Source organism: Tripterygium wilfordii, chromosome 18, assembly GCF_013401445.1.
Source record: "Tripterygium wilfordii isolate XIE 37 chromosome 18, ASM1340144v1, whole genome shotgun sequence".
Classification (NCBI taxonomy): Eukaryota; Viridiplantae; Streptophyta; class Magnoliopsida; order Celastrales; family Celastraceae; genus Tripterygium; species Tripterygium wilfordii.
In genome coordinates, this window is record NC_052249.1 from 2463237 (window position 1) to 2481655 (window position 18419).

An 18419-nucleotide genomic window follows, 5' to 3' on the forward strand; every position below is an offset into this window, starting at 1 on the left:
GTTAAGTCTCAATGGTGGAGAACAGATAAAATATTGCCATGCCTTTAATTTTTTGTTATTCTTACTGATGTTATAATTTTTTTTTAGGTAAGTTTGTTAAGTTTGGTTATGGGGGGAAGTCGAGCCCCGCACCATAAGTGCTGGCAGTGAGGTGCCCAACCCCTCAACCGAAGGGGCTCCTCATTATTGATGTTATGATTACTAGTATTTGTAATATGTTCTGAAGCAGCAGATCATGGTGTGCTAATTTCTGAAGTATTCTTCTGACCGAAGAGTAGTACTAACCGTAAATGTCTGAACTACTCTGATCTGCCATGCAATTAAAAACCCTAGTAGAATGAGTTTTGTTTGTATTAAGGTATATCAATGATTAATTATGTGTATTATGCATCTGTCAGTTATCTATGAGCAAAGTCTCATTAATATTCTAAAATGTCTGAGCTCAGTCACAAGAAACTAGGTTTAGAAAAGAGTTTCAAGATGGTAAAGGTTGGTACTACTGTTTTGCTTAGGAGCATACGTTATTGGGTTTGTACCAAGCATTGCTTTGATTAGATAGACCGACTTTAGGGGATCTAGGGACTCCGCAATTCGTTTAAAATTGTAGAGTATACAATTTTAATCTAATGGTTTAGCAGATTTGACATATCACATCATATTTTTGTTTTTTTATTTTTAAAACTTGTCCAACTTTTTCTAAATCATTAGATGTGAATTGTAGACTCTCGGAAATTACGCAGTCACCAAATCCGACTTTAGGGAATATAGTTCAGTGATGCTAATGATCTGTCTTGTGTGGTGTCATGGCTTTCTGATTCAATCCTAGTAACTGCTTTTATGGTAAATGATGGTTTCTGATTAGGTGCTTGAGGATGACAGACTAATGAAAATGCTTGTCAAGTTTTTGAAGTTATGGGATCATCTGTTCATTGTATATACTTATATGTTCTGGGCGTGGTATACTTTTCTTTAACATACCTGGATGTGTGCAGCCATGGATAGACAGAGTCGTCAGGAGAATATTATTAAGGTTGTGTTTAGTATGTTTGTTTTTCATGTATTTTCTGTTTTCATTTTTCGGAAAACAGACAATAACCAAAAAAATCCTAAGATTTTTGAGTTTATTCTTTTATGCTCTATCTGAAATTGGATTAATTTTTTTAGTCGATTTTTCATGGTTTTTTGCAAGTTCAGATTTGACTGGATAGTGTCTTAGCTAGCAGGATGGGCTTGTTTCAACAAATTGTGGGGGTATGTAGAGTCTGGTTTTCTTAGTTTATATCCGCAAGGCCGAAATTGAAGAAGAGTCGGCCCCAACTCTATTGATGTTGAAAACACAATAACATAGATCAAATGCCTTGGCCTTGATATATATACTTGTTTGGTTAGACTGAAACAGAGAGAAAGGGTGCAGTTCCATTAGACTTGAGCAGAGCAATGCAAAATGAACTCTTAAGGATTCATAGAAATCAACAATTAATAGTTAAGTTAGGCATTAATCTAACTAAATTAGTGCGAACTAGAAGGCTTGAACATTACTCCTGGCAAGTACCTAGAGACGAATTGACGAGCCAAGGCTCGGAAATCTCCATCCACGAGTTCTTGATCTTCCATTAATGGCACTGTGCTACAAAAACTTGGTGCAGCTAGTTGTGTGGATGGTAGTTGGTGCTGTAGTAGTACTGGTGAAGGATCAAAATGCATAGGTATGCTAGAATTCAAGTCCGAAGTAGTAGATGCTGCTGTCTCTGAAGAAGTAACTGAATGAAGACTTGGTGGTGATGGTGTTTGATGATGCGGTGTTGGTGATGGGAGGCGTTGCAATGTTGAGAGCCGTGCCTGAACATAGGCGAATTCTGCCTGCAAACTCACCACCTAAAAAGGGTCCAATTACGCCTTTAATCTAGAGTTTAAGATTGTGACTAACAAATCCAATTCGCAGGTGGCAGATTATGTTTCATAAACTTAATCATAACATGCTTAATTAAGCTAGATTAAGCATGCATATGAATAATACAAGAAGTAATGACCACAAATCGTGCAAAGAGCTCATGCCGAGGTGGTTAAGGTATATATTCGAATCGAACTTACTCCCACTCACCTACCCAAAAAGAAAGTGCAAAGAGCCATGCATGTTTTAAATATATTGGAAAAAAAAGACCAAAAACTAGACTGACCGATTTTCATTAAATATAAATTACACCAAGATATCTAAGATCCATATGAGTTTCATTAATAAACATATAATGTTCCATACAATATTCATCCAACACATGGTAGGGAGTAGGGACACCCATTTTCCATTCAATGGAAGCGTCCATCGTTGGTCATATATATATATATGTATGTATGTACACACACATATACATACATGTGTGTGTGTGTCAAGATCATTACCAATGTTGCCTACTTGAGCACATTAGATAATAATACTCGGGAAGTAAAAAAAAAAAAAAAAGCCTTAGCATGTAATTTGCCAATAAAAATAGAGACTTATTCACTTAAACTGGTCAAACAAGCAACTCTATATAAATGTGGAAGGCTTGACCAACTAGACTTTTACGGTCACGAAAAAAGAAGGAAAGAAGAAGACTAAAAAAAATAAGTAACGTATTGCATACCAGGCGCATGTTAGCATCCCTTCATCATCAACTCCAGCTAGCTCACTCATTTATTTATTTGGATAATATTTAAAATAATTGTAAAAAACCCAGAAATTAAGCTCAACTTGATCTTAATTTGTTGAATGTGTCTTCTACACTTTCTCATACACATCATCAACACATTAATACAGTACTTCGCTTCGTACACAATTAATTGAAGCAAACATCTATATTCATATACTTTTCAAGTTTCATTTAATTTTTGTTTCGAACAAAAAATATATCGTTGAGTTCATAAAATTGATCAAAATACAAATATAAATTTTAAAAAATTTAAAAAAAATATTTGAACCCTAAAAGTGAATTCTAAAAGTTAGGACGCCATTTTAAGACCTCATAGGAGAATATATATATATATATATTCTTACATAAGGGTTTAATGTAAGGGTGTAAAATAAGGATTAGTTTTTAATGGTGTGGATGAATGAGATGACAAATGGGGTTCACTGTTTTGAGTCCCACATGTTTCAAATTAATGGTGTAAACATAGACCCTTATTTTATATCATTACATTAGACCCTTATGTAAGAAGATATTGTAATTTTTTTTTTTGATAAATCAGAGAAGATATTGTAATGATAAGTGATTATCCAACTTATCTGTTTCTTATTTACCCTAGACACCAAAAATAGGAAGTTCAAACCCACTTGAGATAGAAATTAACCAAAAAGAAAAGGCATACATGCACCAAAAAGGGGAAAAAAAGAAGAAGAAAGAAACCCTAAAAATGAGAACAACATCTCCCAGTTGCAGCACAAAACCCTTGAGAAGCAAACCCTAAACATTGGAATTAATTAATTACCTGTTGCTGGAGAGTGAAGATGTGACCAACACAACCATAAACAGGGTCTCGAACCCTAGCCAGAGCCTCATAACAAAGCGTGAGAACCGCATCGAGCCGCTTATGCGCGGGTATCCTCATCAGAAGCTTCGAAGCATTGCTTGCACCGAACACTTTGTGCACCGCGGCGAAGTGTGCCGTGCCTTGCTCCGCGTCAAAATACGGTGCAAATATGCATCCCTTCACACACTTCCTCCTTAAAAACTTGCACGCACCACAAGGCCCACCACCACCTCCACCTCCACCTCCACCTCCACCTCCGTTATTGTTGCTACTCATCTCTCTCTAAATCCCACTTCTCTCTGCTGCAGCGCAGGGTCTCGAGAGGAAAGAGAAGGATAAGCAATAGACACACATATGTATGCCTATTTATTTAGAGACTACTTCCAATGTCTTTGCAATTTATTTTTATTTTTCGTTTCTATTAGTTAATAATGTTGTTGAAAGAAAAAATTTATGCGTCAGCTATATAATCTACAATGATGTAAAATTTTGAGTGTTAGCCTACTAAGTGTTACATATCCAAAAAATTGCATATAGTACAAATATGAATGTTTCTTTGGATGTGTGGTCACACGAGAGAAAATAAAATGAGGAATGAGATATAATTGAAATTAAGGTAGCGGTAGCACCAATTGAAAATAAGTTATAAGAAAATCGTTTAAGTTATTATAAGCATGTACACCGTAGAGATAGCGGTGCACATGAAAATAATCAAGAGAAACGAATACACGTAATAGATTCATGTTTATTTTCTGGTACTGTTTCGTAGCTTATCCTAATTTGATTAACTAATAATGTTGGTACAAACTTCAAAGTCACGGCGGAGGAAGCAAGTAGCGTGAAGCAAACATACGTGCGGGTAAGTGACGGGCATGTTAATGTTTTATTAACTTCCAACGGTGGCAGTTGGAGCAAGCCCACGTGCGAACCTCCCCCCACGTGGGACAAACATCCTCAAACGTCAAAACCATTTTTTTCATTCATTCACGTCCCCCTACTATTTCACTCACCAGTGTATGTATCGTTCTCTGTTGGATTATTTAGAGTACCACACTAGTACTTGTGCTGCACCCTTTTACTGCCATTTTCCCCCTTAGTTTGTCGTTTTTGCAATTAATTCTACTTCTCTACCTTGCAACACGGTCATGTTAATTAGGATTAACTTTTGCCAATTAAAAGTTGTTTTTAAGTTCAACTTACACGTTAAATAAATTTCTTTCAAACCACCTCATGGGCCAAATGTAATGTAATTGTCTGGTGTGTGGGTGAAGCATTCACATTGGTATCAATTTGAAATACTACTTGAGATGATATTTTCTTTTATAAATTCAATATTAAATATTCACAATGGACACATTTTGACACTTTATAACATTTGAAAAATTTACAACTACTCCATATTTGGAGTATTTCTTACTTCATGAATAGTGAATATTGCGGGACCCGCACAACTAATAGGAGAAGTGAGAGATGACGAAAGGGATAGAGAGATGATGGAAAATAAAAGAGAATATGAAGGAAAATAATATGGAGTGTTGGTTCAAGTGTGTCTATTATGAGTGTATTGAAATGTATTACTTGTTAAATAAATATTTACACAAGAATTGAGGTGTTTGAAGTGTGGGTACTTGTGTGATCATTCTGGATGTTCACGTGTCTGGAGTTTATCACATAGGATGAAGTCCAATGTGAATGTGTCTTGCAGGAGTTATTTCTTGCTAAAAAAAAATAGAAAATAAAATTAGGTGATGATCAAATACCTTGATATTGATCACTTAGAAGATACATCTATATATATATACTAGTTACGGTGCCCGCGCGTTGCAGCGGGACTTATATTGTTATGGTTGGATAATAATTCATGTAAACTTCATATCTTTAGTTTATTCCACTCTGTTTATAACATATCATTATCTTTGTACTTGTACAATAATCGTAGTGAAAAATCTTTTAGAGTTTGTAAAGGATAACAATAATAAAAATGGAGGACTTAAACAATACCACAAAATGCGCTTTGAAATAGAGAACAAATAGAGAGGGAACTTATATTGAACTTTATCCTAGCCCCTTGTCAATTGGAAAATTGGTCAAACCATTCGGTTGTGTCCTGTAGTGGCCATTGAAAAGTTAACCTAGTCCTCAACGCAAGCCCCCTGTCAATTGAAGAACGACATCGTCAAAGTAAGAGCTTCAATATAAAACACAAACCGAGACATTGAACAGGGCAAACCTAAAATGTCAAAGGAAATGATAATTCAATTATGTGAGAGAAACCGATACGCCGCACTTGGTTGAATGAGAAGCTGCTGAGTTTCCTGTTGCACCACAAAAGAAACAGAGAACAGAAAATCAAATCAAGGGTTCATGAGCATCAATATAGACCAATTGTTGTGTAATTTTATTTGTTGGGTTCATGCCATAACTGGGCAACATGTCCTGACCTATAACTGCTACAATCCATCACCAGCATCAAGTGGCAGAAAATAAGCAGGAAAAAATCACCCAGTTTAGTATTTTTAAAATTTTTTGCTTCTATTTTCATCAATGACCGTTGCAAAGGAAAATAAAAGCACATCAACAATAAAGAACAAAGATGGAACCCAACGACAAACATATGAGAGAAAAGAAAATGTGATTAATAAGCACAAAAAAGAGTGTTTATTGGTAAGGTAATCACATACCTTCACACAAACCAAAAAGGAGAACAAAAAGAACACCATATGAATCTATACATCTGAAATAGCATCCTAATTACTGGCTTACAACTAAATTCAAGAAATGAGATCTAAATGAAATTAAGTTTCAACAGCATTACCACCACCAACATGAAAGCATAATGATCTTTGGAGATATTAGTTAGAGCTCTACTCCTTACCTGCGAAGAGTTTGAGAACCATAAGCCTGAACTCAAATGACCAAATATGCATGCCTTGAAACATCGCATTGACCAAACCATCAAAAAAGTGTAGAAAAAAAGTTCTTCCAAAGTCTTAGGACTCTTTGATCAAAGGCCATTAAAACCAATACTTGAAACAAAGAATTATCACATAATGATTTAAAGCTAACTGATGATTTAACACACCTAAGACAAACGAAGTTAAAGAACTCACAGTTGCAACCACATGATATTGAATTTTTCAAGTGTTAGGCTAACCTTCCTTTTCCCGACTGTATTCTGCTTCACAAATAGAAAGAGCATGATTGATAGTGCTATATTATAACTCTCTTCAGATAGTAATCCTTCTTCACTCAGTTGAATAGATCGTTTACATAAATCAGTGTAGCGTTGCACCCTTCTTCACTCCTCTTATTCACTTCTAACCAATCCAAGTATACAAACTATTAAATATTTACTGGTAGATTTAAAAATTGTGGAAAAATTACTGAAATTAGGAAGACAAAGTTGCAATACTAACCGAATGAGAAAGGTCTGTTTGCAGTCATATGAATTGAGAATAATAAGAAATGACCACTTCAATTGACCCAACTCAATGAATAGACAAAAATGGAAAAGCAAAATAATCAAACCTTAGAACCAATTAGATCCAGAGATTTCGGTAAGCTTTACATGAAATCTAATTCCCAAAAATTTAAAAATCAGGAAATTAAAGAGTGAGAAGAAACCTTGACAACGGACGAAATCGAAGGTACAATTCCATGGAACGCGGGAGAATCGACGGAGATCCGAGATATGCCTGAGTCAAATCAAGCTCGCATGTGCCCATGTAATCGATGACCTAGGAAAAAACCACAGAAACGCACCAGATGAGTGGATCTAATCACCCAACATGAAAAGAGCAAAGAATTGCAAAGATGAACGATGAACCCAAGAAGATCAACGATGGGTCGCTGAGTTGTATTGGGAGGGGAGAAGAAAGCAAGACTCCAATCCCCATGCATGAACCCAAGAAAAGCAAGGCCTCAGGCGAAGTAAAAGCAGGTGCATGCACCAGATTTCAGATGTTTACTACCCTTGCGTTGACACGTGCACAAACTGGGACCAAAAAAGACAAAACTATATAAACAAACAAATGAAAAGCAACTGCCCATCATAGCCATCTATTAGAAGAAAGAAAGCAATCCAACGGTACATTTGAAGATATATACATCCACACGCGAGAGTACAAAGTGAGGAGGGAACTTGCCACACGTGAGAGTACAAAGTGAGGAGGGAACTCGCCGCCAAATCACGCCTACACTTACAATTTTATAGATAGTAATAGATAGATAGATAGATAATAGATAATAGAAAGATAGATAGATAAGGGCAGAGTGTATCAAAGTTTTACTGAGGCAACGAAAGTTTGAAGCTCAGCAACAGCTTGGAAAGCCTTGTCGTTTTCAATCTTCTTCCTAGGCTTATTCTTATTGGCACCAACCATCGTAAATCACAAATAAAGAATTTCCAGATCATTCCTTCTGTTTTGCTCTGAAAGCAAAATAAAAGGACATTCAATAGTACACGATAAAACTGACTCCGGTCTCATTTACCAATTACTGAGAACTTGCCCTAACAAAGAAATAGATAACTGAAAAAGGTAGCAATCTATTGTGACTATAAACATAACTGAGCAAGTCGAAGATGAGTGTTGACACTTGTGTAGCGAGGTGTGGCTGTAAGGTTCTTGTTTTCCCTGCAATGGAAAATAAGATGAGTTTTCACACCAATTAGATGAAAGGCTGGCACCAAAAAGAAGTAATTAAGCCGCAGCTAATTTATATGTAAAACTCCACTATTAAGCTTAGGTCACCTTCCAATAAATGTCCCTCAATGCTGTGTGGAGCTCCGACATGTACTGGTGGTCCTCTTCTAGCCATCTTGCATATTCCATGTCAAATATTGCAGCCCCTACAAAATACTTAATAATAGTTTATAAAAATCATTGGAAAACATAAATGTATATATGTTATGCCAAAGATGTTGCTTTTTTGTATGGCAAAGCCCAACATACGTACTTCTAATATGTATTTGATCAGGGAAAACAACAAAAACCAACATTATTGTTAAATCATTGACAAATTATAGAAATCTCAAAATGTCAAAAAGTTTGTTAATTCAAGAAGCTGAAAGTGGGCTCTTAGGAGGTCTTGCTACAGCTGTGAAAGTCTATTTCAAAGCGCATTTTGTGGTATTGTTTAAGTCCTCCATTTTTATTATTGTTATCCTTTACAAACTCTAAAAGATTTTTCACTACGATTATTGTACAAGTACAAAGATAATGATATGTTATAAACAGAGTGGAATAAACTAAAGATATGAAGTTTACATGAATTATTATCCAACCATAACAATATAAGTCCCGCTGCAACGCGCGGGCACCGTAACTAGTATACTCTAAAACTGGAAAATTTGACGGAATTCCACGGCGAGTCCCAACGGTTTTTTCCTACTCGCGCGGCTGCGCTTTGTTGGTTCACTAACTATTGGCGCAAAACGACATCGTTTTGTGCTGTTTTCGACATCCTGCTGCACGTAAGAACGACGACAAAACGAGAAGCGGACAAAACGGAGGCTTCAAGTTCACGAGAAATCCATCTCTGGACAATTAGGTGCATGTACATGCTTTTTGATGTATCTCTACGGGTGATCGGCGTCGCTTCCAGAGAAATCCATCTCTGTACAATTAGGTGCATGTACCTGCCTTTTGATGTATCTCTATGGGTCATCAGTTTTTGTTCAAGCTCTCTCCTCTCTGTTCCCGTCTCTCTGTCTCTTTCGCTCAGGTAATCTCTCTGTCTCTACGCTCTCTTCTCTCCTTTCCTCTCACTTTCTTCTTTGGTCAGATCAGATCGTCAATTTTGAGGGTTGATGCACGAGTGTACGGTGGAGCTGGGCTTCATCATCGCGTCGGCTTCTCTCCTTCAAAGTGCAAAGAATGCTTTAAAAGCTATTGTGAGTTTGTGTCCAAATTATGGTGGTTCTTTTTTAATTAATTGAGAGGGAACCGTAGTGTAAGATAGAATAGCAGATCATGAAAACCCATAAATAAACTTCTTCGATTAAATCAATTTCTTTGATTATTTGATATTTTTCTTCGGTTTCTTTGATTATTTGATATTATGTTCTTGCTAATTTCCTGAGCTGGTGGAGCATCCTTCGTGCATCTTGCAAATCTGATGCTTTGAATTCTTTCTTCTTTTCCTTTCCACGATTGTGCTTTGAACGTACTTTGGCAGATCTCATGTACCGGCCTCTGAACATGAAGATCTGTTCAATTGAAAGCCCCAATTCAGATTTGGGTCTTTGAACATAAATATTTGAGGATCAAAGGCGCGATTCATTGTAAGTTTCTTACACCTTACATCTCTTTATTTAACTTTCTCTTTGATTTCATGATTAACGTTAAAATTTTCGTTTCACATGTGTTGGGATCAATCATGTTTAATGGCAACTATCTCGAATTCAGAGAAAGCTTCTTAATTGTTCTACTATTTTATTGTTGAACAGGTGGTTCTATATCATACCCAACTGAGTTCTATTCATACTTCCATTATCCTCGGTCGTTCAGTTTTGAAGATACACCAGACTATTCATATCTGAAAAGACTCTTTAGAGGTCTATTTATTCAAGAAGGTAATGATTTTTTTTTTCGTATGTAGATTTTATTGATGAATTTCACTGCTTATCAAAATTTTAAGTTAAAGTCATGCAGTTACAATTGTCTTAAATATTTCTTGATCAATGTTGTGTAGAGACATTATAATGATAGTGTTTCACTATCATATCAATGCTGCACAGGTACTTGAATAATTCATGTAAAAACTGTTCCATTTTTGTTCATCTTTCATTTTAGGCTTTGGATCTCAATTTTGAAAGCCAATCTCATTTCAGTATGTCTTTGATGTTCTTTAATCTTTACTTTGTTTTGCATCCTTAATGATGGTTCTTATTTGGTTTGATTGTGATCATAGATGGTGGTAAAAATCTCACATTCCATGAGAGATTTTAATTTTAATCACGCTGATTGCAGGGCTCAAAGTGCTGAATATTATGGCTTCGAACAGCAACATCGTCACTTTTGATGATTTCATTGGCAGTGGAAAGGAATTGTTTTCACCATTCTTTATTTGGATTGCGATCTTCTCGAGAAGAAGTTTATTGTCTAATTTGTATTGGTCTGTTCTTTGTGTTGCTGCTGCTGTTTGTAGGATTCGATTGCAAAAGGTACTTTCACAGGGCTATGATGACAGTGCTTCGCCAATTCAGAGTAGAACTGGCAGGTAAACTTGACTGCTACATATTTCTTGATGAGATTGTTATGAATGACAATAGCTTCAACTGTCTAGGTGCTTACCTATCTTCCATTACCGATTGACTTGAATCATGGAAAGTGAGAACCCTTCTGTTAGCATTCAGAACCTTCAGCCAATTCATTTAAAGTAGAAATTCGAACTACGACTCTTTTTGTATTCTTGCTCTGCCTAGACTTCATGCCTTCCGTTCTTCAATTAAATTTTCTTTCCTATTTGTTGCAGTAAAGCCTTGTAGGACTATTGTTTTGTTGGGATACAGGTATCATCATTTGATATGATTAATTCTTTGTTAATTGGAATATCTTTTTGTTGGCTAATTTGTTCTTTCTGATTAGGTGAAACCTCCTAAGTGAGATGTACGTGAGTTGTGAACTTCAAATTTGATAACATATAAGTTATGTTTCTGATTAGTTGGTTCCTGTAAGTCAGTTATGAACTTCATTACTTCTGTGATTGTCTCACATCTTTTCAGTAAGCTCTTTTGGTTTGTTTTTCATCTTTTTAGTAAGTTTTGGGGAGATGGCATATATGATGGATATGGTTTAAATTTGTTTTCCTCATTCACAATATGATGCTCATGTGAATATAATTGTATCTTTGAAATTCCCTTTATTAATGTTTCCATTTTTCTTCAGGCATATGTACAACAGCTACAGAACAGTTGACCAAAGCTGACCCAACTTGATCAAGAGATCCTGTGAGCTCGCTAGCAGGTTTTGTTTGGAATTATCTGTTCCATAATATTGCAGATGAGTGGACGTAGTCTTGCATTGTATTAATGTGCTTCCTTAAATTATATGATTTTCCATCCATGAGTGACCTTTTTTTCCTTGATTTCTTTTGAGCGAATGACGAGATTGAAAAGCTGCAGAAGAAGACCATGATTGGAGTCTTGGCGAGGATCAAACATGGACTACTACACATCATGTAGCTTTACATTGCTACCCTTTCTGTTTTCTAATTGCACGCTGCTTTTTAACATGTCATAATCTTATGTGCATTATATTTATTTAATCTTCCTTTATATCTAAGGTATAATCTGCTTTACCATACTGAAATTGATGAAGTGCCTTCCTACCCGAAATACAATTCAACACTTAACCCCAAACACAGTTCCCCACCCACAAAAACAAGCCCGCCGCAACGCGCGGGTACCATCTAGTATATATATATATGACCAACGATGGATGCTTCCATTGAATGGAAAATGGGTGTCCCTACCCCCTACCATGTGTTGGATGAATATTGTATTGAACATTATATGTTTAATGAAACTCATATGGATCTTAGATATCTTGGTGTAATTTATATTTAATGAAAATCAGTCGGTCTAGTTTTTGGTCTTTTTTTTTTTCCAATACATTTAAAACATGCGGCCTCTTTGCACTTTCTTTTTGGGTTGATAAGCAGGAGTGAGGCTTGAACTTGGATACCATCCAATTCGAGTATATTCCTTAACCACCTCGGCATTACCTCTTTGCAATTAGATTTAAAGGCCTAATTGGACCCTTTTTAGGTGGTGAGTTTGCAAGCAGAGTTCAAGTTTGTGTGCCTAATAAGACTAACATATGGCCTCCACCAAAATAAAACTTCATTCCCAATCTCCTGTTCTCCTGGATAGTTGAAGGAAACATAATTAAAAAGCATTTCAATTACAATCCAATAGAGGGTCACAGACATCCACAAAAAGAAATATGTAATACGAAGTTATAAGACTATTTGGAGCTCGTCTCAGATGCATGGCACTCATCTCAACAAAAAGCTTCCATTTATAATAGATTGGTGATTATAGATCCTAAAATTTGCTATCAATTTGTTATCGTCCATACAAGATCAAAGAAAGTCTTGACCGTGAAGCTTGGGCACCGGTGGGGTACCAACTGGGGAAGCTCGGACGGTCAAGTCAGTCAACGGGTGGGAAATATTTGTGAGAGAAGTGGATAGTTTTTAGAGAGAGGAAAAGAGATACCAGATAGTTCAGAGAGCCTCAATGAGGAGGAGGTCCTCCTCTATTTATAGCTTTCAACTCACGTGACTAACATGTGCTGACTGTATGGACGGGTTACGACATTTGGGCTTTGGTTGAGCCTCCGACCCAAAATGGGGCTTCCTTAGCATTATAGGCCTTGGGCCAGCTGTGTATATTCCTGCGCTTGCTCCAGTTACAAGCCTTTGTCCCATTTGGGCTTGAGTTCGCCCATCGTCGGCTTATCTTAGGACGGATGTCTGGTCCTACTTGACCCACGCCTTAGAGAGCCTTCATCGTGGGCTTAAGTATTTCGGGCAAATGATTTTTGGCCCATATGACATGCTTGTGTAGTTACCAACACCTGAACAATGGTTAATGAAAATATTTTTGAGAATTTCAGAAAAATAGATTTTTTGAAAGAACTCCGTCTACACGTGACATAATCCCTTGAAGAAGGAGTACGCAAGCTTGTGACAAGATATTTTTGATCTTTTGGAAATGAGTGATTTTTTAGAAACAACTCCTTGTACACGGTGACAGAATCTCTCGAAAAAAGAATATGCGAGTTTATGTAATTTTATTGAAAAAAAATCATCATAATTTTTTTTAGAAGAGAGTCAAAAATAATATTCGCAAAGTAATAAATGAAATGGATGTCCCACTTTTGAATTTTACGATAACCATTTCATGGGTTTAAGTCATTTTTTGCGAGTGGATGGTAAAGAAAGTCTTTATCTCGGGCCAACAACTCTCCCGATTTTTGAAATTAAAGAATACAATAAAATGAATGTTGGCCAAAAAACAATAAAAGTCCAAAATTTGAAGTTGGCTCAAAATGTGAAAGCCTAAAAAAATTATATGCTGGCCCAAAGGGAGAGAAAAAAAAATGTTGGATTACAACCTAAATATTGGCACAAAAGAAAGCATAAAAGCCCAAAAAAATACAAGTGATCAAAAAAAAATTTAGACCCAAACGTTGGAATTGGTCTAAAAAGTAAAGAAATCCAAGAATATAACTGGCCCCAAAAAAAAAAAGATTAAATCTCAAAAATTAGAAAAATGGTCCAAAAAGAATTAAACCTCAAAAATAAAAATGATCCAAATGGAAGTTAAATCCAATAACCAAAACGGGTCCCGAGCCCATGAGCCACAAACAAAGTCCATAACAGAAAAATAAGTTAAGCCCATGAACAAAAAAAATTCTAGCCCATGAACATAAAAAAAAATCCAGCCCATGAACCAAAACAGGTTTAGCTCATGAACAAAAACAAAGTCCAGGACAAAAAATAAGTCAAGCCCATGAACCAAAATAAGTTAAGCCCATGAGCAAAAATAAATTCAGCCCATGAGCCAAAACAGGTTTAGCCCATGAAAAAAAAGGGAATTTTATCTATACACTACAAAAACACTATCTTTACATCACTTTTTGAACATGATAACTACACCCTTGATTTGTAAAATATTATATTTTTTCTCTCTCCAGACCAGCAGCTCTTCTTCTTCCCTGCAATGGTGCAGTTCTGCTGGACCAATAAAAATGTTGGTTGGGTCCCACCTTTATTAAATAAAAAGTCAAGCCAAATATTTTTCTCAATATAATTAAATCAATAAAACACGTCTTTCAATACTGCCACATCAACAAAACATAAATTTCTATACATTATCCCCTCTCACCCAACATGGAGGCCAACAATGTTCCATGTCTCCATGTTGTCCACAACAAAACTACATCAAAACACAAAATCCCAATATAACCACATCAACAAAATACATTCCCCAAAATAGTCATATCAACAAAACATGTCTTCCTATACAATCACATTAACAAACATCTTTGTTGGCCCAACAACACTTTACCATTGCAAGTGCCCTTGCCTCGACATTGGGAGTCCAACAGCAACGACAGCGTCAGATTATCGAAACGATGCATGAATCAGTCGGATCGAAGATATTTTCCATTGGGTGGCTAGCATGCGTCGGTTTCTACTCCGATTTTTTATTTTAGAGTGTATTGATGCTGCTGGCAGGGGGTAATATCATAATACACGAAGTGGTTTAATCCGACTTAGCTAACCCTACCCAATCAGTATGAAACTAACCCAACTCAACCCAATCAGTGACGAATCCAGGAAATAGATTGAGAGGGGGTTTGGTTAGTGGTAAGGCTAAAACATTATAGGAGATGTGTAAAGGTTGACGAGGCTGCCCCCGAAATTTTTTTTGAAGACTATTTATTGAAAAATGACCCAGAATAAATAAATATCTATATAGTTATTAAAAAAATATCATGATAATAAAAAATAATCATTTAATTTGTGCTAGACAATTTTTCTTTGAATATAAATGATCTATCATCATGTACGAGTGTATATCAATTAATAATTATAATTTATATGTTAACCATTTATGTTATCAGAAAATATAAGTGTTTTTTTGTAATATATGCATTTTATATATAATGTATATAGAAAATTTTCAAAAACTTAAGTGACTAGTGACTTGTTAGGAGAAATGCATGTTTTTTTAGAAAGATGTATAGCTAATATCACATTATAAATATGGTATATACATTTCTATGTAGATTAAAGTTTTTTTTTTTAAAAAAAATTCCGTGCACCTTGAACTAGTGTGACTCTATTATTGTGTGTATATATATATATTAAGTAAAATTTTTCTAAAATTTTAGGGTGGGCTCTTGATGATAGTGTGGCTCCGCCACTAGACCCAACCCTACATAAATATGGTCAATTAAGGGTTGAAGAATCTTTACTTCAAACCTATGTAGGTCGGATGAGGTATTAGTCCAAAACCGACCCAATTTCATCCCTACTATGTTCCTAAACAACCAATCAGACGGCTACCAAGCAACAGTACATATACATACTTACTGCTAGTGCAGTGATAGGTATATAGCATGTATTCCCTTAATAATCAGTGTTTGAATTCCATAAGTGTTGGAATTTTCTTACTCCTTGCCTTGTAACCACGACCCAATGTTCAAAGATCCCAAATATATGTAAGGGATTCTTCATTCTTTATAAAGACAATTAAACAAGCACATCTTTAAAATAATCGATTGGGCCTTTTTCTAAGCTTAGTGACTTGAGCCTTCGCTCAGTTGTTTGCTGTTCGCTGAGGGTACTCCGATATATCCACGGGAATCGAAAATCGCAAAAAAAAATATAGTTGGTTGTTTGAGTATGGATTTCTGATACCTATATAGGAAAAAACAACATTGCACACAACTATAATTAATAAAAATAAAGTCAAATTTATTAGATATAAATTAAATCCTTTAAAGTCAAATTTGTTATCTAATTTATTGAAAGATGAATTGCATGCATATGCATCGAGTTTTAAACACTTGGAAAACTGAACATGTCCAACTGCTCACTCAATTAATAAATGGTCACATTGTAAAGACCATATAGATAAGTACTAAAGTAGCATTTGATCAAAGAAATAAATATTAAGTGATCAAAATACGTTAATTAATGCTACAAATTGATTTTTGGGTTTTTAAAATAGGCTCATAAGACCAACAATAAAGAACCAGCTTCCTGTTTGATATTGCTTTGAAGGAATTTGTTGATCATGTTGTCATGATTTGTCTTAAAATTCTTTGTGCATGGTTCATATTGATTGCTGAAAGTGTACCAGAGTTGAATTGAATGCTGGCTGATCATTTTTCATAGACTGATCCGTGTTTGGTTCTCAAGAAAATAGCGACAGAAAATCTCTCTCCCCTTTTTTCTTTTTTGCCCTTATAAGTAATTTTAGCGGGAAAACAATGCCCGATTGGAGTAACCAAGTAACGAGCATCTCACGTGATAAGCACGTGACATTAAATAAACTCACACACTCTACTGCCTTTGATAGATTAATTCCAACAAGTTTTAAACACTTGGAAAACTGCCTTTGATAGATTAATTCCAACAAGAGCTAATTTAATAATTTATGTGATCGATTTGACCGGGGTGCCAACAACACCTCAGTTGAGCTGGTGGTTAAGACATATATTCGATTTGGTCGTGTACAAATTCAAGTACCTCTCCCCATTTATTTAACAAAAAAAATTCAAACAATTTGACTAGCAACTTCAACTTGACTAACAATATATGTTATTCTATTAAAAAAAAAAAAATTTGAAGCTGGATTCTTTGAGGTCATGATTAGCCCAGTCCAAACCCATATCTTTGAATTCTATTATTTGTAAATAAGTTCTACCAAAGTACATATATACATTATTTCCTTGTGTTTCCTTAACTGATAAAATTAAGTTCTATCCTAGTTGGCTAGTCTTCCTACCTTAAGAACCACACATGATCAGACCTTGAGATCATAACTCATTTCTAGGGTTTGATCACACGAGCGGGGGGACTTGTGAGCTCAACATTAATTAAGATAATTAATTAATTAATTGGGTTGAAAGTATAGGGAAGCTTAACTAGGTTTTTAGGACACACACTTGCATATTAAGAGACAGTCCAAGTAAACAGACCATTTTTTTTAATCTTGTAGGGACATTTTTGTTGCTTAAGCGGCCAACAAGATGAACCCTAATTGTACAAAACTGTGTTATTCCATATTAATATATGCATTGAGTTCTTGTCCTTAGCAACATTGTTAAGAATTGATAGAGAATGATAGTGGGAGTGAAGAATTCCTGCTGGGATTGGCCTAACACACATCAAAAGGAAATTTTAAGGAATAGATTAGCTAATTAAATACTGAAAAGAAACTCCAACAAAGTGAGACCTATAGAGATGGAGAATGATTATTGTTTTGTTATTGTAATGGCAAAAAATAGCACAGGCCCAACAATTGTGAAAGCCCATCAAGGACCCAAGTCGGAATCAAACGGAGCAACTTGAGTTGAAGACTCGTGTCTTTGATTGTTGATGTCGGAGTCGGTTGCGACGTAATTTCTTCTTTTAAGAATTCCGTTGCCTTGGTCCCCTATCCTTCAATCTCTATAAATCCTTAGGGGTTTGCGACGAAGCAGCCAAATCAACCCATCTCTGACACAGGAAGATATCCTTTGTCTTTTCCCCTGACACGCAGTGGCAGAATAGAGGTAACCCCTGACACATGAAGCTATTTCACGTCCCATCACAGAGTGGCGTCAGAAAGGTTAGAGTGGATTTGAAGGAAAAGGTAATCTGTCTCTAATGGTAACCTGGCCCAAGATCCGACGGTCCCCACAGTTACACATATCCCAAAGATTGTAGAATAAATAGCAGAATCTCTCCAAAGGGAGGAATCTTTTTTCCTCGGGCTTGAACTCTCTCTATAGAACTATTCCCAACAGGCTCTCTTCAACAAAAGCTCTTCGACGCAGTCATTAACCTGACTATTCACTTCAACTCTGGATCATTACGACTTGTCACTTCAGTATTCGATTACTTACCATTAAAAGTCTTCGATTATCGTACTAACTTGAGCGTTGGAGTGCCTTTGACAGGTACCACACCGGTACTTGAATTTTACCCTAGTTCCTCTGTCCAGATCACAGGTTGCTGGTGACCCAATGATACAAATCTTTGATTGTAGATTTTACCCTCTATAGTTATCTATTCAATTGTATTGATTTGTTGTTAATTTGTATAAACGTGGCCTCAAACTTAAAAACGATGAGGTATTTACACAACCAAACTGGATTCATTTGCGGAGTCGGTTGGGAGATTCA

The 18419-nt window shown here is 35.9% G+C and overlaps 2 protein-coding genes and 1 long non-coding RNA gene across 28 annotated transcripts; 1 reads left to right on the forward strand and 2 right to left on the reverse strand.

Annotated features, from left to right (window-relative positions):
• Positions 1 to 1385: 1385 nt before the first annotated feature.
• Positions 1386 to 3783, reverse strand: LOC119983290 (LOB domain-containing protein 19). Its single transcript, XM_038826951.1, has 2 exons — positions 3466 to 3783; positions 1386 to 1875 (listed from the first exon to the last, which is right to left on the reverse strand). Exons 1-2 carry the CDS (start codon positions 3781 to 3783, stop codon positions 1510 to 1512), a joined length of 684 nt encoding a protein of 227 aa, XP_038682879.1. The 3' UTR covers positions 1386 to 1509.
• A 1582-nt stretch (positions 3784 to 5365) lies between these two features.
• Positions 5366 to 8618, reverse strand: LOC119983847. Of its 23 annotated transcripts, none has more exons than XR_005464745.1 (7): positions 8259 to 8618; positions 8076 to 8141; positions 7132 to 7244; positions 6662 to 6682; positions 6323 to 6382; positions 5738 to 5822; positions 5366 to 5660 (listed from the first exon to the last, which is right to left on the reverse strand). XR_005464745.1 is itself a non-coding variant. In XM_038827576.1 (6 exons), the coding sequence occupies exons 1-5, from the start codon at positions 8337 to 8339 to the stop codon at positions 5738 to 5740; spliced, it is 366 nt and encodes a 121-aa protein (XP_038683504.1). In that variant the 5' UTR covers positions 8340 to 8618; the 3' UTR covers positions 5366 to 5660. The 23 variants fall into 23 exon arrangements, 7 of the variants coding, with proteins under 7 accessions (XP_038683504.1, XP_038683505.1, XP_038683507.1 ...); XR_005464758.1 differs by having other exon boundaries at positions 6662 to 6824; XR_005464755.1 differs by having other exon boundaries at positions 6662 to 6824; positions 7797 to 8141.
• Positions 8619 to 9022: 404 nt separating this feature from the next.
• On the forward strand, positions 9023 to 11799 carry LOC119983849. 4 transcript variants are annotated; one of them, XR_005464763.1, is made up of 6 exons: positions 9023 to 9231; positions 9297 to 9400; positions 9685 to 9790; positions 9956 to 10081; positions 10479 to 10728; positions 10984 to 11799. It is a non-coding gene; the product is annotated as an uncharacterized LOC119983849 (long non-coding RNA). The 4 variants fall into 4 exon arrangements; XR_005464761.1 differs by having other exon boundaries at positions 9297 to 9790; XR_005464762.1 differs by having other exon boundaries at positions 9024 to 9790; positions 10984 to 11020; positions 11097 to 11799.
• The last annotated feature ends 6620 nt before the right edge of the window (positions 11800 to 18419 follow it).

What these genes read in the sequence shown, in the direction of transcription:
- LOC119983847 (XM_038827573.1), bottom strand. Translation starts at nt 8,339, where the DNA reads ATGGAATATGCAAGATGGCTAGAAGAGGACCACCAGTACATGTCGGAG. An exon ending in TGAGGGACATTTATTGGAAG is followed by an intron (nt 8,142 to 8,258) that starts GTGACCTAAGCT and finishes TTTCCATTGCAG; the next exon opens with GGAAAACAAGAACCTTACAG. An exon ending in TTCAAACTTTCGTTGCCTCA is followed by an intron (nt 7,701 to 7,796) that starts GTAAAACTTTGA and finishes TTGTAAGTGTAG; the next exon opens with GCGTGATTTGGCGGCGAGTT.
- LOC119983290 (XM_038826951.1), bottom strand. Translation starts at nt 3,783, where the DNA reads ATGAGTAGCAACAATAACGGAGGTGGAGGTGGAGGTGGAGGTGGAGGT. An exon ending in TCTTCACTCTCCAGCAACAG is followed by an intron (nt 1,876 to 3,465) that starts GTAATTAATTAA and finishes GACCCTTTTTAG; the next exon opens with GTGGTGAGTTTGCAGGCAGA.